Source organism: Myxine glutinosa, chromosome 1, assembly GCF_964187855.1.
Source record: "Myxine glutinosa chromosome 1, kmMyxGlut1.1, whole genome shotgun sequence".
NCBI lineage: Eukaryota > Metazoa > Chordata > Myxini > Myxiniformes > Myxinidae > Myxine > Myxine glutinosa.
The window spans coordinates 52,500,263-52,524,619 of record NC_136261.1 but is presented as its reverse complement, the minus strand read 5'-3'; the positions used below and the strand labels follow the sequence as shown (position 1 = coordinate 52,524,619).

Here is a 24,357-nt window from a genome sequence, read left to right as displayed (position 1 = left end):
AACGTTTTATTGGTGTTACGAGACACCAGGTTTTAATGTAGAATGGTTTATTGAAGCCAAGGCACAAAGTTGTGGATGGATACAGAGCACAGAGTCGGACAGGAAGCATTTGAGCACCGATCTTCTCTGAAACGGGGAAAAAATGATTGAAAAAAAAAAGAAAGAAAAAAAAGATCGACATTGAAGGCACGCACTATACTGACATGGCGTCAACGAACTGCATGGAAATCATTTAGAAGCATAACAAAAACGAATTTCTTGCAATCAGTGTAAGCAACACTTTCAAAAGCATCCAAGAACCCCACACCTCCCTTCCCCCACCCCTCACCTGCTAAACAATTAAAAAAGATAGTCATTTAAAAAATATAGTTTTATTGGCAATCACAATGGGGAAAATATCAGTTAGATGTTGAAGCATCAAGGGCTTCAAAAAGTCTTGTTTTCATTGAATGGAGGTGATACAATTTGCTTGGTGAGAGTCATGCAAGTGCTGAACATTAACAGTTCAGAGACCACAAAAGATGGGCCCTCACTACATAAGAAAACAGGTCTCTGCCTTCCCAAAATTTGAATTTTTACATTCAACAAATAAATAAATATCTGAGTGTTGAATTATCATCTTGAATATTAAAAAAAAATTGTTCAGCCATTAGTGTGTTCACCAACTCACATTTGGGTAACCGGGCAGTAATGGGAATTGGACACAAGAGAAACAGGAGACGGCTGGACTGGTGGCTGACTGAATCTCACTCCTTTCCGAACATTTTCTCGTACTTCTTTGTCCAAAATTCCTGGAACTCTCCTTCCCCTCTCCCCAAACTGCTCAGTTGTCCATTCCCCAATAGTCTCTTTCCCCTCCTCTGATGTTCTCTCTCTTATTGAAACATATTGTCCCTCTCTTTGAATCTCTCTTCTCAGCGCAGGTTCGTCAGCTATCCTCAATGGCCCATTTCCCATTTCTTCATGCTGCCCAAGCAGCGAGTGCAAACGCTGGGAAGCTTGGATATGCTGAAGCCGAATATTTTCAACACGTGCTTCCAAGCTTGTCATGAAGCTTCCCTGCCAAAAGCACATCAGATTTCAACATGTGAGATAATTGACAACATCATCATGTCACATTACTGAAATTAATCTGTCTTAATTTTATGCAGTCATAATTTCTAATTCTGTGGGAGGAGGGTAAGGTGGAAGGTGTAGGGGTGGGAATTGGGGGTGGGGTCGAAACTAATGTACTTTTGTGCTGATAATGGTCATCGTGAGGTACCATGCTGGAAGATTCTAGAGATGGACATTGAGAGGATCCAAGAGATGGTGATGATGAAATGTTCAGCCCTTGTGGTGAGGCAATGCTGGACGTAGAAGGGGTAGCATAAAAATGAGAAGAGAGTGGGAGGTCCTGGGTGGTGTAAGTGAGAGGGACGGCGTGCGAGACGGTAGTTGTATGTGAGACTGCAGATGCATGTGAGAAAGGGGAGGCGTGCGAGACTGGGGCGGCGTGCGAGACGGGGGCGGCGTGCGAGACCGGGGCGGCGTGCGAGACCGGGGCGGCGTGCGAGACCGGGGTGCCGAGAGACACTGGGGCGCCGAAAGACACCGGGGCGCCGAGAGAGACCGAGGAGCCGAGAGAGACCGGGGTGCCGAGAGAGACCGGGGCGCCGAGAGATACCGGGGCGCCGAGAGATACCGGGGCGCCGAGAGAGACCGGGGCACCGAGAGAGACCGGGGCGCCGAGAGAGACTGGGGCACCGAGAGAGACCGGGGCGCCGAGAGAGACCGGGGCGGCGAGCGAGACCAAGGAGGTGTGCGGAACCGGGACAGTGAGCGAGACCGAGGAGGCATGCGGAAACGGGGCGGTGAGCGAGACCGAGGAGGCATGGGGAACGGAGGCGAGCGAGACCGAGGAGGCATGCGGAACCGGGGAGGTGAGCGAGACCGAGGAGGCGTGCGGAACCGGGGAGGTGAGCGAGACAGAGGAAGCGTGCGGAACCGGGGCGGCGAGCGAGACCGAGGAGGTGTGCGGAACCGGGGAGGCAAGCGAGACCGGAGAGGAAAGCGAGACCGGATTGGCGAGTGAGACTGGGGTGGCATGCGTGTGCAAAATTGCCTGGGTTGAGGAGTGTGTCCAGGCAGGTTGGACAAGTGGGGCACTCATTGTAAGCTGGGTGAGTGGAACTGTCTTGGCATGAGAGACGGGATTAATAAATAGGACAGACTGGTTGGTAGGAAAGGGCTGATTTGGCTGAGTGATTTGAATATTTTGGACAGGTTGAGCATCCTGAACAGTGTTGGTGAGTGGGACATTATGAGAGGTGCAAACGGTAGGAATGTATGAGATAGTCTGGGCAGGTTGGTTGAGTAGGTTAGGATGGCCAAAGGATGCCATGAACTGCTCCATCATGTTGAGAGAGTCCTGGAGCTTGACCTGCAGAGACAATACATTTTATGCCAATGATGCAATCATATTTAGTTCGTTAACAATGTCAGTTGGCTTTAAAATTTACAGCACCAGCATTTACAGTACTCACCCCCCACCCCCACCCCCCTCCCCAGCCCACACTTATTCCAGTCCCCAACAGGCCAGTCATCTTTCCCACCATTCGAAGATAAATAATTGATTGGGGTATTCCCAACAAAAATTTACTGATGTATTGTATTTATGAAGGATAAAATTAACAAACCAAAAATAACAATTTATATTAACAACAAACCGATGCAACACATCAAAAAGGTACCCCACACAACAGTTAAGTTAAGGGTCAAACAGCTTGACAAGCATATACTACACCATTTTCTATGAAAACTCATGTCCTGTGTGTTATGTGACAAGTTTTTTGTGTGTCGTGAGAGTTATTGACAACGCTCCTGAAATCCGATTTGAGCTGAACATGCTGACTATACCTGTAAAGATACGTTTTCTTCATGCAGATAAAGCACTTCAACTGCAAGTGTGTCCATAAACGTACGCTGTTCCCTGAGGTCCTTGCAAAGTGCACTCTCCTCTTGATTGTCCACCACCTTTGTAAGCACCGCTTCCTGTTGACCTTCTTCCTCTGCTACTTTTTTTTCACCTTTGTTTTCTCTATTGCTTTCTTTCTCCCATGTTGCACATACACACTGCACCGCATACCAACAAACAATAACAGGGATGTAAACATTTTGCTAAAAGCATCAAAATGTGATATTGTATTTTAGCAAGTCACACGTGGTCCCTCCTACAAATAAAAAGTGGATGTCTAAATGGTTCTGTAGGCCCAGGATTGTATAATTATAGGATTCGCCATGTTCATACTGTGACGGTTATGGATCCGGCCCCCAGGTGAACGCACATCCATAACATGTAGGAGTTTCCTCGTCAGTTATATTGTTGGTAAATGTGCTCAGTCATGCCCGCATCCGTTATCTCAGGGAAATGGGGGATATGCGTTGAGGGCGAAAGTAGGTCTTCTTCTTCGTCCTCCTCGAACAAACCCTCCTGTTCTTCTTTATTCTTCCTTTAACTCTACTCATTATTGCTCATATATGGTAGTTACCAATACGTGCACCACATGGTACCAATTCAGTTTTCTCCCCCTTTCAAATCACCATTTAAACATTATTCACCGATATATCGGGTACAACCCGCTATTGGTAAATTCCCTTTCTCTGTGTTATGAACAATCTCTTCCAGCATCACACTCAACCACTTTGTAAGCCACACAACCACCTTAGAAGCAACAACCCTCTGCCTTTTCAAACACGCTTAGCAGGAAGACCTATTAAGGAAGGAGCGGATGTTGCTCAGGGGAGGATTCCAGCTGAGAGATGATTGATAGAGGAAGCCATCAACGAGGACCAATTGCGCTGGAGCCTGGACCGATTGCGCTGAAGCCGGGACCGATTGCGCTGGAGCCGGGGCGGGTTGCGCTGGAGCCGGGACCGATTGCGCTGGAGCCGGGACCGATTGCACTGGAGCCGGGACCGATTGCGCTGGAGCCGGGACCGATTGCACTGGAGCCGGGACCGATTGCGCTGGAGCCGGGACCGATTGCGCTGGAGCCGGGACCGATTGCGCTGAAGCCGGGACCGATTGCGCTGAAGCCGGGACCGATTGCGCTGAAGCTGGGGCCGATTGTGCTGAAGCCGGGACCGATTGCATTGGAGCCGGGACCGATTGCATTGGAGCCGGGACCGATTGCGCTGGAGCCGGGACCGATTGCGCTAGAGCCGTGACCGATTGCGCTGGAGCCGGGACCGATTGCGCTGGAGCCGGGACCGATTGCATTGGAGCCGGGACCGTTTGCGCTGGAGCCAGGGCCGATTGTGCTGGAGCCGATTGCGCTGGAGCCGGGACCGATTGCATTGGAGCCGGGACTGATTGCGCTGGAGCCGGGACCGATTGCGCTGGAGCCGGGACCGATTGCGCTGGAGCCGGGGCCGATTGCGCTGGAGCCGATTGCGCTGGAGCCGGGACCAATTGCGCTAGAGCCGTGACCGATTGCGCTGGAGCCGGGACCGATTGCATTGGAGCCGGGACCGATTGCACTAGAGCCGGGACTGATTGTGCTGAAGCCAGGATGAGCTGCACCAGACGGCGCTGATAAAATAGCACAACAAGGGTTCAAGTACGAGGCAGAGGCACGAGGGCAAACGAGCCTGGAGATAGCTCCATACTGACGTACACTTATTTTCCTTGCTATCCCAATCATTAATAAATTCTAATTCATCTCCCTCGACTCAAGAAGAGCATCACAATTTATAAAGAGCTGACTGTGACTCGCCTCTTCACCCTTCCGGTCGAGGCTTTACATATGCACCTCACACTTCCCTCGATGCATACGCAAGCCCACATAGTCTCATTTACATTTACACTTTCTGCTTTCCTTACCCCTCCTTATTTGCTTCCCTCCCATTAAGGGATTGGCACCTCCGTCGACGTGTACCAGGGTAAGCCAAAGGCCGAACCAACGCCTTCCCCTTGCTCTATCTTCTCCTCTTATCTACGTTTCCTGGGTACGATTCTGCTGGCACCATGGTCTGTGTGTAGCTAAGATTGTAGAAGGGAAATAAGTGATAAGGGTAAGAATCTTATTTTATGTGTCTTTTTCTTGATTGTTTGCTGTGCCTGTAAATATGTGCCTTTCATGATTGATTAATGTGCTTTGTAAATACGTGTGCTTTATTTGGTAAATAGTTTGTTTCCATCCTGCCCGTTTCGTCTCATTCTCTATTAGCCCCATTTAGTGTGTATGTTTAGACAGACGGGAAGTTCTGCCCCACCGATTGGCTCATTAACTTAGTTTGTGCGTATTTGATGGTTCCGCTTGGCCGTACCTAATAAATAAATGAGTACGCACTGAGGGTACGGGTATGTGCCCCAAATGGCATCGCCAACACACCGGACATGTAATGCATTTGTAAAAGAACGAGGATCCTGCCAGGTTTGGTGGTATCAATCGGCGTCCGTAGTTGCCTGCCAACCCAATGGGCCGTGGACTTATCCGTGGCACAGCAGCCTGCATGGCCAGAGTTCGGGAGGAGTCTGAGGTGTCCCCCTCATGGTAAACCCCTAACCCCAAGTCCGTAACAATACTTCCGTCACCCAAAGCAGGAATAACTCATGACAAATCACATTGAAGTAAAGTCAAAGCCATATATCGTGTAAATTCCAACTGAAGCGGTCACCTATTTGTTACCTGTGCCAATATATGGCAGGCATTTTAACCGCCCCTCCTTCCCTGTATATACAATTAATCCCCCACCCACCCTGTTTCCCATACAATGTATGCAGTAGGATTTTGTATTCACAATTTCATACCAGACTTCCAAAGCATCTTCTGCGATTACTAAAACTTAGGCCAAACAAAGTACATTTCTGACAACAGAGCAGAACGACATTTAATAACCTCTGATGCATATCTCATATATGTTAGAACTTTATGAAAAGGCAATAAATATATTCAACAAGTTGTGTGTCAAATAAATACATGCACAAAAACATCACTTAGAGTACAAAGTAACCTATTTATAATGAGTGTGTTAGCTTAAATATGAGTTAGGGGGAGACATTTATACTGTTCTGAATAAAGATAATTTGTTAAGACAATATTTCTTTATTCAGTGTCGTGGCTTGTGGAGGAGCTAAAACACAGAACAAACTATAAAGCATCTGAAAATGCAAAGCCGTTCCACTTTTAATTCAGACTTCTTCTTCCCCGTATTCTAAACATGACGAAAACAGATAAAAGAAAAAATACAAAAAAATGACGCTTTTAGGCGACCTTGACCTTTTGAGCTCAAAAGCAATAGGCCTCAGTGACCCAAAATGCAAACCCTGCTCAAATTTTAAGTCATCAGATGAAAATTGACAATTTTATGCAACTTTCACCTTTGATCTAAAAAAAAACAAAAAAAAAACAAAAAACAATCAGCTTTTAGCTTTTGATTTGTGAACCAATTCAGGTGCCCAATATGCAAATGAAAATTTCACGTCAATTGGATAAAAATTGACAATTTTATGCAACCTTGACCTTTTGATCTAAAACATTTTTTTTTAAACCCCAGCTTCTAACTTTTCATTGGTGAACCAATTCAGTGACCAAATATGCAAATTATTAAAATTTCAGGTCAAATGGATGAAAATGGATGATTTTAGGTGATGCTGACCATTGACCTTTTGACCAAATTATTAATTAGTCTTTTCCATATTCTCAAAATAAAACTTTGTTGAAAATTTGATGACAATAGCTCAAATGGTAAAAAGGTTACAGCCCGGAGACCTGGAGACACAGACACACAACACAACACAACCACACGATTGCAAAACTACATCTCCCGCTGCGAGGGAGACGGGCTAATTATGACGTAACAGAACCAAAAGAGTAGTAGAGAGAGGGAGGGTGGGGAAGGAATACACCAACAGCAGAGTTGAGGGCCAAAATATAAGTAGACTAGGAGAAATAAAAGCGCAGGGGAAGAACAAGCGTTACGCCTAGGTCCCCCGTCGGGGAAGTGATGTGAGTTGACAAAGTGGAACACGCAGAAAACATGCTATGATATGATATTTCGCTCACAAGGTTCAGACAAACATGGAGGCGGCCATCTTGGATTTTGACATGGCGACCCAATTTTCAATAGCGTTCTTCCTTATGCCTAGATACACCCACACACCAGAAGGTACTTCGCTTATTTTTCAAGATATTTCGCTCACAAGGTTCAGACATATATATGGTGGCAGCCGTCCTGGATTTTGACGTGGCGACCCACTTTACAATGGCGGTCTTCCTTATGCCGAGATACACCCACACACCAAATTAGAAGTTGGTACTTCGCTTATCTTTCAAGATATTCTTCTCACAAGATTCAGACATACATGGCGGTGGCCATCTTGGATTTTGACGTGGCGACCCAATTTTAAACAGCGTTCTTCCGTGTGCCTAGATACACCCACACACCAGATTAGAAGTTGGTACTTCGCTTATTTTTCGAGATATTTCGCTCACAAGGTTCAGACATATATATGGTGGCGGCCATCTTGGATTTTGACGTGGCGACCCAATTTTTAATAGCCTTCTTCCTTATGGCGAGATACACCCACACACCAAATTAGAAGTTGGTACTTCGCTTATTTTTCAAGATATTCATCTCACAAGTGTCGGACATACATCGTGGCGGCCATCTTGGATTTTGACATGGCGACCCAATTTTCAATAGCGTGCGTCCTTATGCCGAGATACACCCACACACCAGATTAGAAGTTGGTACTTCGCTTATTTTTCAAGATATGCAGGTTACAAGGTTCAGACATACATGGCGGCGGCCATCTTGGATTTTGACGTGGCGACCCAATTTTAAACAGCGTTCTTGCTTGTGCCTAGATACACCCACACACCAGATTAGAAGTTGGTACTTCGCTTATTTTTCAAGATATTTCGCTCACAAGGTTCAGACATATATATGGTGGTGGCCATCTTGGATTTTGACGTGGCGACCCAATTTTCAAAAGCGTTCTTCCTTATGCCGAGATACACCCACACACCAAATTAGAAGTTGGTACTTCGCTTATTTTTCAAGATATGCAGGTTACAAGGTTCAGACATACATGGCATCAGACATACATGGCGGCGGCCATCTTGGATTTTGACGTGGGTTGCACCCACACACCAAATTCGAATGCGGTCCTTCGCTTACGCACGCACGCCCGGAGACCGGAGACACGGACACACAACACAACACAACACAACCACACGATTGCAAAACTACATCTCCCGCTGTGAGGGAGATGGGCTAATTATGACGTAACAGAACCAAAAGAGCAGTAGAGAGAGGGAGGGTGGGGAAGGAATACACCAACAGCAGAGTTGAGGGCCAAAATATAAGTAGACTAGGAGAAATAAAAGAGCAGGGGAAGAATTAGGGCAAGGAATGAGACACAAGGGGTGAATAAAATGGTTATAGTCGCTAACTCTAAATAGCAGAAGTGGAAGAAAAAGCCGGAAACTTGGAAAGAACTCGGCTTGAGGGGGTGGTTAATAGGGGTACAAAATATCATGGTTGTGGATGGGGCATGACCTAACATGGTGGTGACCAGCTGTCTTGAAGCCCTGGAGGGAAGAATGAGATTGAGGAGACCAAGGAATCTGGTTCCACAGGTGAGGAAAAAGGAGGAACGAATGAGTGGAGGTGAGCAGCGAGTCTGGATTTTGGGAGTTTCACCAGGAGAGGGTTATTGGCAGATAGGGGGCAGCCTTCAGAAGCCTGAGGGGGCGGGGGGGGGGGAAGCGGGAAGGGGAGGCGGGGCGGGGGGGGGGGGGGGGGAGGATATCATGGAATGGGCGGGCAGAGGATGCAAAACCAATAAGGAGACGACAGAGACAAACCACCGATCTGTCTATGATGTGAGAGTGATCGGCCAGATCTGTTTAGCATAGCTGGAGAGGCCTTTTCAGGTGTGACATGGCAGGACACGATGGAGAATACACAGTCAGCGACTGGTTGTGGAGGCAAACTTAGAAGTGAAGTTAACCAAGAGAGTTCATGGCTGAAAGTGAGGCCTAAAAGTTTGAGTGATTTAGCTTCTTCTACAAGATTGTTGACAAAGTACATGGCGGTTGCGGGGTGGGGTTGTGGGGAGGGGGGAGGGAGGGTGGGTGGAGTTGGTACACGGTCCTTTTGGAGACAGACAGTAAGATGGTGGGATTTGTCATGATTGAAAGACATATTCCAAGTGTTTGACCAGTTTGTGGTTTTGTCAAGGTCTGAAGAGAGCGAAGAGGCTTTCTGCCCGCCCATCTTAATGATGAGGGATACCATGACAGAGGGTGGACTCATCATTATAATCATCATCGTTTTAAGGCCGTTTCCATGCTTGGAGGTGTAAGCCATGATTCACCTAATAGTTGCTTCACCAAAAGGCATGTTTGAAGCATGTTTTTTTTGTGGCCGGATGCCCTTCCTGACACCACCACAGAATCAGCTGTGGACCTCGCCATTGTCCAAAGAGACAAACCCTGCAATGCAACAGGGAGATTTTCAGAGTTTCCTTCTCCAAGGTGGACTGCCTACCAAAGGTAAAGAGCTACACCTACCCTGGGGTGGCAAAGAGATCAACAAGAGGATTTCTCAGAGAGTCAGAGAGATTTTGATGATAACCAGGAATAGGACTGGGCCTAGAACACCGTCTTGGGGCACTCCGGCCTTGATAGGGAGAGGAGATGAGAGGATCCCGTTTTGGCAGATAGGGGGCAGCCTTCAGAAGTGGGGCGGGGGGGGGGGGGGCTCATTGTTTGGTCCCCTTTATGTGTTTTTGTTTCTTACAACCATTCATTTTTTTTTGTAAGTAAGGACCCGAATAAGAGCCAAAATGTTTATAATATTAAAATAAAATGGCACAAAAATGTTTCCAACAAGCCTTTACAAAGATGTTCAAAACAGCTTTTTTTCCTATAAGTGATAAAGTGTCACATAGAAAAGTAGAAGCTGTAAAATTACCAAAGAATCTGCTTGAGAATGGTTCAAGTGACATGTTGGCAAAGATGTACTCAGGTTTCATAGTCGCTGTTAGCAACGAGCAACATGAAACAACCAGTCAGACGGGTCAAGCCCTGAACAGACTGCAACTAGTTCACAAGTGGTCAGACCTTGGGACTTGAGAAATGTTTAAAATTTCATATCCAATGAGATAAATCCAATGCCATCAGGGTGGGGTGAGAAATTAAAATAGCAGGGAAGACGTTGAGGAGGAGGAGGAGGAGGAGGAGGAGGAGATTGAAAAGGGGTAGGTTCCGAAGAGAACATTTGTTGGTTTTGCTTTGCGGAAGCAAGGCTCAAGGAAGAACAAAGTTGAACTGACAGTGGGACAAACATCGAGGGAATAAATGAAAAGTAAAAGAGGAGGGGAGGGGAGGAAACACTTAAATGAGCAGGTAAGCTGGTTGAGTTAGGAAACATTAATAGGAGTAATCAGGGGTAAAGAGGAGGTTATTGTACGAGACGTCTAAAGGATATTGTGAGAAGAATGAGGGGAGGAGGTTGAAACATTCCATAATTTTTAATACTCAATACTAAATGTATAGCTAGCAATCTGTGACTGTTATTGTGCAATTATGCTGGTATAGCTGCTCATTCACAACCTTCCTTCATGCAGTTAAATGAAATTACTTTATTCAACCAGGTCACATCACGCTGTGTGATTGGTTAAGAAATCCGTGAAAATTTGCCTGTCGTCGGTTGTTCCTTTTACCGACAGCATTTCAAGCCTCAAGCGCAACATTGCATTAGATCAAGGGGGAAAAAAAAAAGAACTAACCTGCTTGGATCTTCGGGCAAGGTGCAAGCAAGCCTGGAGGGTCGAAGCCAGGTAATGAGCCATATCATGTCTGGTAGAACCCAAGACAGCATCCTGACCATGTACACCAGTCAGATTCTGGTTCCGGGTTCTTCGTCCCATATTTCCCTGTACTGTAAGTCCTAGTTCAGTGTGTAAAGTATCCAGTAAAGCTGGAATACAAAATGATGAAGAATCTGAGATTGGAAAGGAAAACAAGGAGGGAAGGGAAGGCTGATTCAAATCAAATTCAAAAACATTGTCATGTGGACGGCCCCCACTCAAAAACGCTTCACAGTTTAGGTGAGGACAAACCTAACTGAAGCTATGCTTCAGAGATGACTGGCAGAAGGCCAATTTATCTGACAGAACACCCCAGTGGTTATGGTGTCGTTAATCCTGTGTGTCTAAACATGCATGCTATCAAACACGAGATTATCACAAATTGAGGCCTAACTCTAACAACTCCAGAGATCCAAATTAAACCCAAACGCCCACGCAGTAAAATGGCAGGAATACGAGGCTCAGGCAGCTTTAGAGAAATAAATACAGTCGTGGTCAAAAATGTTGGCACCCTTGCACCGTTTTCCAATAACTCACAATTTTCTCTAAAAATAAGTTGCAATTGACAAAAGTATTTGATCTCCACAATTCTTTATTTCACTGTTAATATTACAGAAATTTTGTTTTTAATTCAGAACCTAATATATCCTTTTAAATCAGAAAATAAAAAGAAATGGCATTGACAAAATTATTGACACCCGAGACTTAATATTTGGTAGCACACACAGCCTTTGGACAAAATAACTGCAGTCAAGCGCTTCCTATAGCCATGAATGAGCTTCCTACAGTTTAGCCCACTCTTCTAGTGCAAACTGCTCCAGTTCTCCCAGATTTGAAGGGTGCCTTCTCCCAACTACTGTTTTCAGATCTCCCCACAGGTGGACAATGGGATTTAGATCTGGACTCATTGCTGGCCTCTTCAGAACAGTCCAGCATTTTGTCTTGAACCATTCCTGGGTGCTTTTTGAAGTGTGTTTGGGGTCATTGTCCTGCTGTAAGACCCATGACCTTCGACAGAGACCCAGCTTTCTGACACTGGGTTGAACATTGCGCTCCAAATTGCCTTGGTAGTCTCCTGATTTCATGATGCCATGCACACATTCAAGGCACCCAGTGGCAGAGGCAGAACAGCAACCCCAAAACATCACTGAACCTCCTCCATGTTTGACTGCAGGGAAGGTGTTCTTTTCTTTGAAGGCTTCATTTTGTTTTCTGTAAACATAGAGATGATGTGCTTTACAAAAAAGCTCAAATTCGATCTCATCTGTCCGCAGGACATTCTCCCACAAGGATTTTGGCTTGTTCAGGTGTGTTTTGGCCTACTCCAGTCGGGCATTCTCAGCAGTGGGGTCCTCTTTGGTCTCCTACCATAGAACCCCCTTTCATTGAGTGGTGAGACAGATGGTGAGACTTGAAACTGTCTTACCTTGTGTCTGAAGGTCAGCTTGAATCTGTTTGACAGTTGATCGAGGTGCTTTCTCCACCATTCTAACAATTCTTCACTGCAATCTTCGATCAAGTTTACTCTTGCGGCCACGTCCTGGGAGGTTGGCTTCAATGCCATGGGCATTAAACTTCCTGATAACATTGCGTACGGTGGACATAGGAACATCAAGGTCTCTGGGGGTGGATTTGTAAGCTTGAGATTGTACATGGTCTCTGGAGATGGAATTTTCAATTTGAAACATCAAGGTCTCTGGAGATGGAATTTTGTAGGTTTGAGATTGTCCATGCTTGGCTACAATCTTGTGTCTGATCTCCTCAGACAATTCTCTGGTTTTCTTTCTTTTCTCCATGCTCATTGCGGTACACACATTGACAGCAGAGTGACTGCTTTTCTCTATTCAAACTAGTTGAATGAGTGATTTTTATATTGCAGGTACCTGCAACTCACCACAGGTGAGTTCAATTCCAAAGTAAAGGAGAATCACCTGCTTGAAATATAATTATTTCTTTGTCCGGGCCATTGGCATAATATTGTCAGGGCCATTTTCAGATTTCTGTGTGGAATAAGCTAAGATTTCGTAATATTTTCAAATTTTTTTGGTTTTGTTCCTCTGCAAACCAAAGAAATACATGTGGATACCAAAATATATTTTTATTTCAACAATTTTCTGGAAGAAATGATGCATTATTTGAAAAAAGAGCAAGGGTGCCAATGTTTTTGGCTTCGACTAATTTAATTGTTCAGACGATATGACATCCCGGACACAAAAAAATGATTATGCACAATATAGTACTTGATACAGAACAAAAGAAACCCCCGGCTATGACGAAACCCACACAACTGCAATGCACACTGAACCGGGTGAGTGAGAAGAATTAGCATGGGGTGAAGGGCCTCATGCTGTTATATAGAGCTGACTCCGGTTAGAACAACACGAGAGCAGGCCCTGAGAGGGAGTAGATAGGCATGCAGGCTCACGAAGATGTGACGTCCCAGCAGCCACCTTGAGCAGTGCAGCAAGCGAATAGCCAGAGAGTATGTGTGACCACGTGCAGAGAACGAGTGAGAGCCAGGTCACCCTTTTACTGACAGTTCCTAACCATCCCTGCTGACTGATCGCACTTCAGCAATCACAGCGCTGTCCAGAACATACCATGGCTCCACTCCCACCCCCATCACTAAAGATAACCAATCACTGGCCACAGGGAGGAGTTCTTCCACTTTGGGCACTGCAGATCACCCAATGACCCAGATGTCCCACCAATGACAGACCGGGAACGGTCTGAGGCTCGCCTCTTCCACATTGATGGATAGCTGGGGGGAGGAGCCTTCTCCCTTTGATGGTGGAGGGGAAAGTGCTGTAACACTGACACTAACACACACACTCGTACAGCCCAGTACAGCCCCCAACAGGGGTCAACAAGTGACAGGATATCCATAAATGCAATATACTTGTACCAGAACTAAAATACACAACTAATCTCATCTGTACTATCTACGTGGACAAGTCCGGACAAAAATTGTACTGAATATCAGGGCCAAGGCCCCCAAAAATAAATTAACCAAAGACCTTTAAAAAAAAAAATCAAAGTAGTATTGTTTATTCCTGTTATTGCCACTGAATTAAGGCACTACAACTGTTCTACTATGACTGTACCACAATGTCTGCTTCTGCAACTGCCCAAATTATTTCCATCTTCTTGTGGAGTCAGACATGGAGCGTTTTTGCCCCAATACTTTGAAGAGCCAGCAGGCCAGCAATGACGTTACATTGAAAGTGGCAAGAATTGCAATTTGTTTCCAGGGTATCAGCGATAACTTGCTTACATTTTGTGATCAACTTTGTTGGATCTTTATCGTCCAATAACCACGTGTTGGCAGACACTTCCTCAGTCTTAACGTCTTCCCGAGGGATGGCCCACACGTTGATGCATCACCTCGCATGCGAAACACCAGAGTGATTGATTATAGCTGGGCGAGATTCGAACCCAGCCTAGACAGCGTGGAGACGAGTGTGCGTACCTCCAAGTCTCGGTTATCCTGCCAGATCGATACACCATAATACCTGGTGTTGGCCTAATGGTTAGGGTAGCGGGCTTGGGATCCTAAGGTCCTGAGTTTGAATCCCGTTGAATCAACGCCAGGTGGGGTTGACTCAGCCTGTCATCCTTCCGAGGTCAGCAAAATGAGTACCAGATAACTGATAATGAGTACCAGAGAGGCATTGCATCAGCTGCAGACGCGCCCACAGAAAAATGATGCAACCAGCAGCCGGGTGGCTGCACATGAACCACCCAATACACCATAGCATCCATAACCATTGTTTACAGCGTAAATTGAATTGAAAAGTATGTTTGCATGATTTAATACGATATTATAATTTCCCCATTTGCACTTGTGCGATGGCAGGGGAGTAGGGAAAGTTAGCTTCTATTTTTACCTCCACCACCAAAGGTGGATGGAGGTTATGTTTTCACCCCTGTCTGTCTGTCTGTCTGTCCATTTGTTTGTTTGTGAACAAGATATCTCAAAAAGTTGTGGACGGATTTGGACGAAATTTGGCAGAGATGTAGCATATGTCACAAGGACGAAATGATTAGATTTTGGTGAAGATCCGGATTCGGCTACTAGAATTTGTTACGTGATTCTTCACCATTGCCAAAAAACCCAGCCAAAAACGATACATAACAGGATATCTCAAAAGCTGTGGACGGATCTTGGTGGAGAGGTTGTGTGTGTGACAAGGAAGAATCGATTAGATTTTGGTGAATATCTGAATATGGATTTGGATGTGAGAATTATTTAATTTTAAAGTGATTCTTCACCATTGAGTGATAGGGCTAAAACCAACATATAGCAGAATATCTCAAAAAGTTATGGATGGATTTGGACGAAACTTAGTGGGCAGGTTGTGTGTGTGGACGAAACTTGGTGGACAGGTTATGTGTGTGGACGAAACTTGGTGGACAGGTTGTGTGTGTGATAAGGAAGAATCGATTCAATTTTGGTGAAGATCCGGATCCGGATCCGGCTCGTATCATTTTTTAAATGATTCTTCACCGTTGGGAGATAGGGCCAAAAACGATAAAAGCAGGATATCTCAAAGAGTTGCGAACGGATGATTTTGACTAAATGCGATTCTGTATTGTGATTTTCTGGTCTACTCTGGGATACAAAACGTAAACTGTTCACCTGGTGGAAGTATGCTCTCGACTGAGTGTCGTTCTAGTTGGGAGATGTGAGGGTGGATGTAGGGGAGGGTGCTTCTGCTCCAATGTCCCAGGGCAAATATACCTAAATGTGGCCGCATTTTATATAAATGATTGTGTTTCTTCATCTTGCAGGCATACGAGTGACATTCTCCCCTGCCCCACTCCCCCCACCAAACTAGAGGTTCCAGGGAACCTAAACTCAACTGGTCTACATCAATATGGTTAGAATATGTATAATAGAACCACAAACTATATAGTTTATATGTGCTAAAAATATATGACAAAAATTGATTTTTCAATATCAATATTTTGCCCTGCCGCGCCCATTTTTGGGCGTGCAACGCCCAAATGCAATCCCAAACTAGTTTATGTCTTAAAGATGCTGCATAACAGGTTTTAATCAAACTGTGACTGATCAATATTTGTGACTCAATATTTGATTTGATTTTAAATAATATGTGATCAATATTTGTGACTTTTAGAGCGTAGACGTCGAATTGTTTACAGACGACAGACAGACGACAGACAGACGACAGACAGACGACAGACGGACGACGGACGATGGACGACAGACACTGGGTGTCGACAAAAACTCAGCTGGATATAGTCCAGTTGAGTTTTAAAAAAGTAATTCTTTTTAAGCATAAACTGAGGTCAAGTAAAAGGGATGCACATTGTGAATTGCATACTCTATTTGAAATTCAAATATCAGTTTGGTTTAAAATACCCACAAAGCGAATCTGAACACAGGGCAAATCTGCACACAAGTCACCGCTGCACACGTTTGAGCGATCTGAACTCCATTAGACTAGAACGGCACTCTTCGACATCATGACGTTGACCGATATGCCTCCGTCCACATTATGACATCATTATGCATTTTATTTCAAATGAATTATATTCTTGAATAGACCACAAATTGCCTTTTTGGAAATTTACAAAAACCTTCTGTTTAGTAGTACATGGAAAAAATATTACGGCATTTTACGTTATCACGACCAATCAAACTTGCCGCTCACAGACCCCGCCCATGTTCTAGTTTTGTATTTTTCCTCTCGTTATACGTTTATTATTATATTTATCTCAAGACTGCATGGGGTGAGTTGTTCTATGAACTCTCAACTTGTTGTAAAAATTCCTATATTTATATGTCCTCAGATCCTCAATGATGGCAAATCTTTCATTACCAGTGAAAAAGTGCTCGCAGGCAGCAAAAGAATATTGCACTCTAGTCTAGTCTAGTCTAGTCTGAGTGACAGCACACCTTGTCCTCGTGTTGTTCCCTCGATCCATCCATGATCTTCTATATCACTGTGCTTCTCTTGTCTGCCCACTCAGTCGACCACAAACATATTCACCTACCATCCATGCAACTTTAGGTCTTTCAGGAGGTTAGATTTTTGGATAGAGCAAGGATAATTGTTGTACAGAAAAGAGGTTTGTGCTAACTCATTCTAGCTTATCTGCTGCCTCTTCTCTCAAGGCCTTGTCATTCACCCAATAATATGGCTGCCAGTCTCAAAGCTCACAAATTTGATCATATCTCTCAAAATTCCCAATACATTGCACGAGCTCACAGTACACAAATGTAAATAACTTAAAATATTTTTCATGACTTAAAAAGCCAAAAACAAAATGGGCCCTTTACAGAAATCTACGATCTAATGACTGGAATCTCCTGGTAATTACCCGCACTAGGCCAAACAGTTTTGGAGGTTGAGCATTCTTCAGATGTACTCAACAGTGGAACTCGCTGCCTTAAAAAAAAACAACAGCCTCAATCTTTCCTGAAATCCTTTTCAGTACTACGTTTCCTTTGTAAAGTACTTTGGGATTTTAGAGTCAACATCTTAAATTGCTCTTTCTCCACTGACTGGTATTTAACATTACATGTTACAAAGACAACAACACTTCAGCTACACTGTACCAGAATAGGGTGGACAGTTGTGGAATTGAGGATGTCCATGTTCAACATCAGATAGATTGGAAGGACGTTTTTGTTCATCATCATCACCCACTGAAAACGATTCTTCCGGGATGTCATTAAGTGCCTGAGGGGTGACATAACATGAGATTAACTCTGATCAGCACTCAAGGGTGAGGATATCAAGTAAAACATGTAGTAAGGCCATCAATGTCACTTGAAATCAACTGTGACATCAATTCTAGTATTACTTTCAGGCGGAACTGAGTGGGTTGGTCATCCTTGAATGAGGTGGAACCGAGTGGCCAAACCAAAGACGGGTCATCTGGCGATTTGCACAGGGTGCTAGGGGCTGGAGTCACAGAAAGTAATCCTGCACCACACACATGCATCAGTACCTATATCTGCGTTACTCCATCACTATAAATTAATTTATATGCCAGTATTTGTCCATACTGACCAGTGCGTCGCTGTGGGACATGTTCATACGAGTCCTCAGCTGAAGCCAACAAACGATCAGCGTGTGACAACATTTCACTCAGAGAATACGGCTGTACCAGCACCTGCACAAAGCAGCTTAGAAATTATCAGTGTCTCCAACATACCGGTACATTACAATTTTCTCTCATAGGTGCTTTATCATATTGAGATAAAACAACAAACAAACAACAGGCATTTTAAGGCCATTTTCCCTGCTAGAGCGGGGGTTAGCCTTGCGGTCCCCATGACAATCTTCTCCATTTTGCCCGATTTTCTACATCTCCCCTTGTTAACCCCCTTGCCCGCATTTCTTCTTCGACCATCTTTAGCCAAGTCTTTCTCGGTCTTCCCCGTCCTCTACTTCCTTCTACATTCATTTCCATCACTCTTCTCAACCAGTCACTTTCATCCTTCCTCAACCAATGACCAAACCATTTAAACCTGTTTCTGTTCACAGCATCCATCACAGGCTCTATTCCCATCATCTTTCGCAATTCATCATTTGTCTTCCTCTCTCTCAACGATACTCCACACATCCAGCGAACCATTCGCATTTCCACCCTTTCCAGCCTTCGTTGCTGCTCTACGTTCATTACCCATGTCTCGCGCCCATAAATCATAACACTTCTCACACATGCAGCATACACCTTTCCCTTCAGCTTCAACGACACTCCCTTCCTCGTCAGCACGCCACTCAGTTCCCGAAACTTCTTCCATGCACATCTCACTCTAGCAACCGTTGTCGAGTCTGATCCACCTTCTCCATTCAGCATGTCTCCTAGGTAACAAAATGTTTTCACACCTTCCAGCTTCATGCCGTCTCCAAGATCCAACTCAACATTTCCTCCATCTGCAGCTCTGTCTGTGCACACCTTACACTTAAATGTAGCTGCCACACTGGTTAATGACCCTCTCAGACCACTACATTTTTGATGAACCCACTCAGCGCACATTGTACATTGAATGGAGTTCACTCCGACACCCTTCCTGCACACAGCACACGGCCACTTACCAGTTCTTTCCACCTCACCACATGCTTTACCACTTGCCATCACCTTCGTTTTTCCGATATTCACCTTCAGACCTTTTGTCTCCATACATTCCTTCCACTTGTTCATCTTCTCCTTCAGTCCATCCATACTTTCTGCAATCAACACCAGATCATCTGCATCCAACAACTCCCACGGTAAACCCTCCTTTACGTTCCGAGCCAGCACCTCCATCACAGCTACAAATAGTAGTGGACTTAGTACCGACCCCTGATGCACTCCCACCTTCACCTCAAACTCACCACTGTTCTCGTCCTTCGTCCTGACAGCTGTGCGCGCTCTTTTGTACATTGCCATCACTACTCTGATCAACCATTCCTCCACTCCTAACTTCCTCAATGCCCATGTCACTACTTCACGTGGAACCCTATCGAATGCTTTCTCCAGATCAACAAACCCATGAAACAACTTCTTCCGCTTCTCCATGTACTTCTCCTGCAACTGCCTCACAATAAAAAGTGCGTCTGTCGTTCCTCTTTCTGGCATAAATCCAAACTGCATTTCGTCAATCTTCACTTTCTTCCTTATCCTCCTCTCCAACACCCTTTCCAATACCTTCATTCCATGCTCCAATAACTTTATCGCTCGATACGAGCCACAGTCCAGAGGGTCACCTTTCCCCTTGTATAGAGGGACGAGGGTACTCAGTTCCCAATCCACTGGAATGCGGCCTTCTTTCACCACCAGATTGCAGATCTCTGTCATTCTCTTCACACCCCAATTTCCTGCTGCCTTCAACATATCTCCCACAACTCCCGTCGGCCCTCCCGCTTTTCTACTCTTCATTGCTTTTATGCTTTTATCTTCATTGCTTTTATCATATTGAGATAAAGAAACTAGTAATTAAGCCTCCCCCTAAACGATAGGGGTACACTCATACTTTTTGAAGGTTTTTTTTCTACAATTTGTGCCCCAAAATGTTAACGACACCCCAGTTTCTTAAGCCCCTATCAGTACTAAATCATCATTTATGTTTGTTTTTTTCTTCTTTTTTTTCGGACAATGTCCGAGCTGTATCTCGGAGCTGGCTGGAACTTTCAGAATGGAAATTTGCATCAATAATGGTAATACAAAGTAGGTGGGGTTGTCGTTATTATTTGACCTTGACATAATTCTTAAGGTCATGACCTTATTACCTCCACCACCAAAGGTGGATGGAGGTTATGTTTTCACCTCTGTCTGTTTGTTTGATTGTTTGTGTCTGTGAACAATATATCTCAAAAAGTTGCGGATGGATTTGGACAAAATTTGGCAGAGAGGTAGTCTATTTGACATGGATAAAACGATTAGATTTTGGTGAAGATCCGGATCTGGCTAGTATAATGTTGTATGTGATTCTTCACCATTGGGAGATAGGGCCAAAAACGATATATAGCAGGATATCTTAAAAAGTTATGGACGGATTTGGACGAAACTTGGTGGAGAGGATGGGTGTGTGAGGGAATAGATTCTATTTTGGTTAAGATCTGAATATGGATTCGGATACGAGGGTTATTTAATTTTTAAGTGATTCTTCACCATTGAGAGATTGGGTGAAAGCGACATATAAAATGATATTTAAAAAGGTTATGGACGAGTTATGACTAAACTAGGTGGATGAGTTTGTTAGGTGACAAGAACAAGCCGATTAGCTTTAGTTCAGGTCCGAATCCAGATCCGGCCTAACAGTGGGATGCCAAACAAGCTGTTCAGCCTGGCGGAGGTATGCGCTCCACTGAGTGCCGTTCCAGTTATAGATATTCCAACATGCTTCACCATAACTCGACTAAAGTTTGTCCGATCGGAATGAAACTTCCCTCTCGAGATAGCCTAGAGTAAGTCGCATTTACTCTTAATTTACATTACTAGGGCATGCCCGTACTATATCTATATCTAAAATTATATCCCCCCCCGCCCCCTCTATTTACATGAAATGGTTTGGTCCAAAGCGAACGGCTTGCGAGTGGTGACAATCCCCCCCCTCTATTTACATGCAATGGTTTGGTCCAAAGCGAACGGCTTCCGGAGTTTGGTAAAGAAATCGCCATCGCGTGCACAAACGCGCAGGAAAGCGAATGAAACGCAAATTCGTTTTTATTAGTTGTAAAACATAGTTTAACGCCAACATAGTTTGCAAACGTGAAATAAATGAATACGCTCTCAAATGTGCCATCCGAGGCAGAGTGTGCCCGCCACGTTCGGCACACGCGATCGTTCGCTGCTCTCTGATTGGTTGAATCGTTTTTTGGACATAGCTCGGTAAGTAATTGTCCGATTAATATGAATCCTTGAAAAGGCACATCCTCGGGTCCCCAGCAATATACCTGGCAAGTTAAAAGTATATCGGACCCGTGGTTGTCGAGAAACAGCGGTCACAGACAAACGTACAGACAGAGATTACTGGAATTATAGATAGATACCCATCCAGGTTAAAGGTGAAATGGCGGTCTGAAAAAACAAATAAGGCATTTTTTTTGTCATTGCTCAGTTTTGCCAATGCGGCATCTCAAAAATATCGCTTGGCCTTCCAAGATGTTCTTGCATCGCAATAGTGTACCTGCACTGAAGTTGTGCACCTGATATTTAGTGTGCTTGACCTAGGAGGGAGTAATGCATTCGATCGTGTCCGTCCGTGTGCGTGTGTGTGTGTGTATGTATGTTTGTGTGTTTGTGAACAAGATATCTGGAAAAGTTCTGAATGGATTTGGATGAAAGTTGGTGGGATGATTGCCCTTGGGATAAGGAATAATTGATTAGTTTTTGGTGAAGCTCAGTTAAGATTATTATTCTGGATCCAGGAATTTTTTTGGGAATTTTTCTTTCTGTTTTACTGCATTAAAGCTTTTATTCTTATTCTTAAATGATGTTTTTCTCCTCTAATTCCGAGATATATCAAAATAAATTCTCTGACAGTTAGGGCCTACTTTCTTTTTCGTTTATTGTTTTGGGGAGAGGGGATGTTAAACAAAACGTATTATTCCATCTTGACCCACGGCGGGAGTATGCGCTCTACTGAGTGGCGTTCTAGTTTGGATTGTGACCCAATTAACAAATAACACCTTTTTGATCATAACTTGACTAAATTTCCTCTGATTTTCAAGATGTTGAGTTTTATGGATAGACTGTAGATGGGCTCACGTTTTCTTAATCTACACTCTATCCATAAATGTTTAACGTCAAGTTCATATGGCGGTCCAAAAAAAACATGACCATCATTAGATCGCGGACTTACCCTTGGCGATCGCTTTGTGATCGCAGATATCCAATTAATATAGGGGAAGGCTTATTGCTGTTGTACGATTTGTTTTTACAATTTGGGCCCCCAATTTTAATGGCATCACAGAGTTTATTAGACCTCCAAGAGTATTAAACCACCATGAAGAATTTGTTTTTAATACCTCCACCACTAAAGGTGGAAGAGGCTATGTTTTCATTCCTGTCTGTCTGTCTGTGAACAGGATATCTCAAAAAGTAGTGGACAGATTCAGACGAAATTTGGTGGAGAGGTTGTGTGTATGACAAGAACAAAATTAAAGGATTTTGGTGAAGATTCAAATCCAGATCCGGATACGATAATTTTTTAAGTAACTCTTCACCATTTAGAGATTGGGCCAAAAACAATATACAGCATGATATTTCAAAAGGTTATGAACAGGTTATGACAATATTAGGTGGATGAGCTGGGTAAGTGACAAAAACAAGCCGATTTGATTCTGGTAGGCCGGCCAATCAGTGGGTTACAAAACGTAAACTGTTCAGCCTGGCAGAGGTATGCTCTCTACCGAGTGCCGTTCTAGTTACTTATGTATTCACTCTAAAATATGGGTCATCATTTAGGTCAGTTGGAAATAGAGGCTGACAAGTTTCTTGCATCAATGAAAATGTCAATATCCTGTAGCTCATCAAAGAAAATTTTAAAGTCAATTGAGAGAGACTTAGTCTGCCGCACATAGTCGGGTGACAGTACAATGAATCGGATGATGCAATAGGCATGCATTGCAGTTTGTCATGCACTGCCTGTGGCATCCTACTTTTATTGAATGACGTGTGTGTGTGTGTGTGTGTGTGTGTGTGTGTGTGTGTGTGTGTGTGTGTGTGTGTGTGTGTGTGTGTGTGTGTGTGTGTGTGTGTGTTACACCTCTGAGATTCATAGAAAAAACAGGACTGTCCTGATTTCCACCAAATTTGCATACGTGTTGGTCGTACCTAAGGCCGGGTCAGGGGCACAACAACCTGCCTGCCCCTTTGATTGGGAGAGTAGGAGAGGACCTACGATTTTCGTCTGTGTACGTTCCACAGTGCAGGTGGTTTACTCCCGCCGTGGGCCAAATTTCGTGGTGGGAGGGAGGGGGTTGGGGGGATTATTAGCTACAGCACAAATATATATTTGCCCCACCTCTCCCACTATCCCTCCTACCAATCGCCCCTCCACTCCCCACCCCCCGCCCCCCTTCCCAGGCTGATCCTGAAGGGCACAGGTGTTTCTCGTGCTTATAAGCTACTCGCAGATAAGGGCCCTGCTGCAGAATTGACGATTTGTGGGTTGAAAAGGTTTTCTGGCATTCTTAGCAAGTTAGTGTGGATTTTCGTTTTTTACCTTTCCGATGTCTCACCTCTTTTGTGACCGCAGCTTCTCGGCCAACTCGACTTTTCTTGGATGTCGCCTGGGTGTGAACTTTTGAGTGCGTACAATACGATCGTAAAACTCCCTGGACTTGAGACTTATTGCGTGAATGGTGAATTTCTTTTCGATGGGCCTGAAAATATATTGCATATGATTAGCTTTGCCATCGTTTTTATCTCTCATTTCTGCAACAGAGCCATCCATATTATGAAATTTGAATATTTATATCCAAAACAATCACCTCTCTCCCTACACATTGCATTAACCTATACACTGAAATAGCATTTTCCTGACATATTACTGGAATCACAGCTAAATGTTTGTCATGTGACTGGATTCATCAAATTTTTATAAAACAGCGAAGAACGATGAAAAATTATTATAAGAGAAGAGTTGTAATGATCCTGACAATGTATGGCCTCGATTTGTAACAATAAATCAGTGAATGAAAACATGACATACCAGCTCGTCTGGTGTGGCTTTCATAGCTTCAATGTCTGTCATAGTGCTCTGCAGAAAAAAGAAAAAAAAACTTAAAATAAGAAAAAGAACATAAAAAGGCTATCAAAATCACAGAACCATGCAAACAGTCATAACAGAGGAGGGAAAAGTGTTACTTTTCATAAAATACGAGGACATTTTGAAAAGTAATGCCTCTTATTATTTTTCTCCAAAACAGGTGAAGATATTCGAATGAAACAAAACGCAGTCCGCACATTAGTTCTTTCCACCACTGGGTGCGAAGTTTCACGATTCTGACTATAGATGTCTCAGTGCT

At 44.3% G+C, this 24,357-nt stretch overlaps 1 protein-coding gene across 2 annotated transcripts in view; it reads right to left on the bottom strand.

Moving 5' to 3' along the window:
- The window catches only part of LOC137423786 (uncharacterized), a 29,682-nt gene continuing 5,325 nt past the window's right edge, over positions 1-24,357 (bottom strand). The window contains exons 3-12 of one of the 2 annotated variants that reach the window (XM_068111291.2): positions 24,042-24,089; positions 23,569-23,712; positions 17,908-18,010; positions 17,699-17,820; positions 17,451-17,574; positions 10,784-10,998; positions 2,899-3,114; positions 1,265-2,422; positions 671-1,059; positions 1-126 (exon numbers count right to left, since the gene is read on the bottom strand). In XM_068111291.2, the coding sequence (XP_067967392.2) occupies positions 48-126; positions 671-1,059; positions 1,265-2,422; positions 2,899-3,114; positions 10,784-10,998; positions 17,451-17,574; positions 17,699-17,820; positions 17,908-18,010; positions 23,569-23,712; positions 24,042-24,089 (2,598 nt within the window). In that variant the 3' untranslated portion in view covers positions 1-47. The remainder of the gene's footprint in view (positions 127-670; positions 1,060-1,264; positions 2,423-2,898; positions 3,115-10,783; positions 10,999-17,450; positions 17,575-17,698; positions 17,821-17,907; positions 18,011-23,568; positions 23,713-24,041; positions 24,090-24,357) is intronic. The other variant, XM_068111299.2, reaches the window with a different exon arrangement.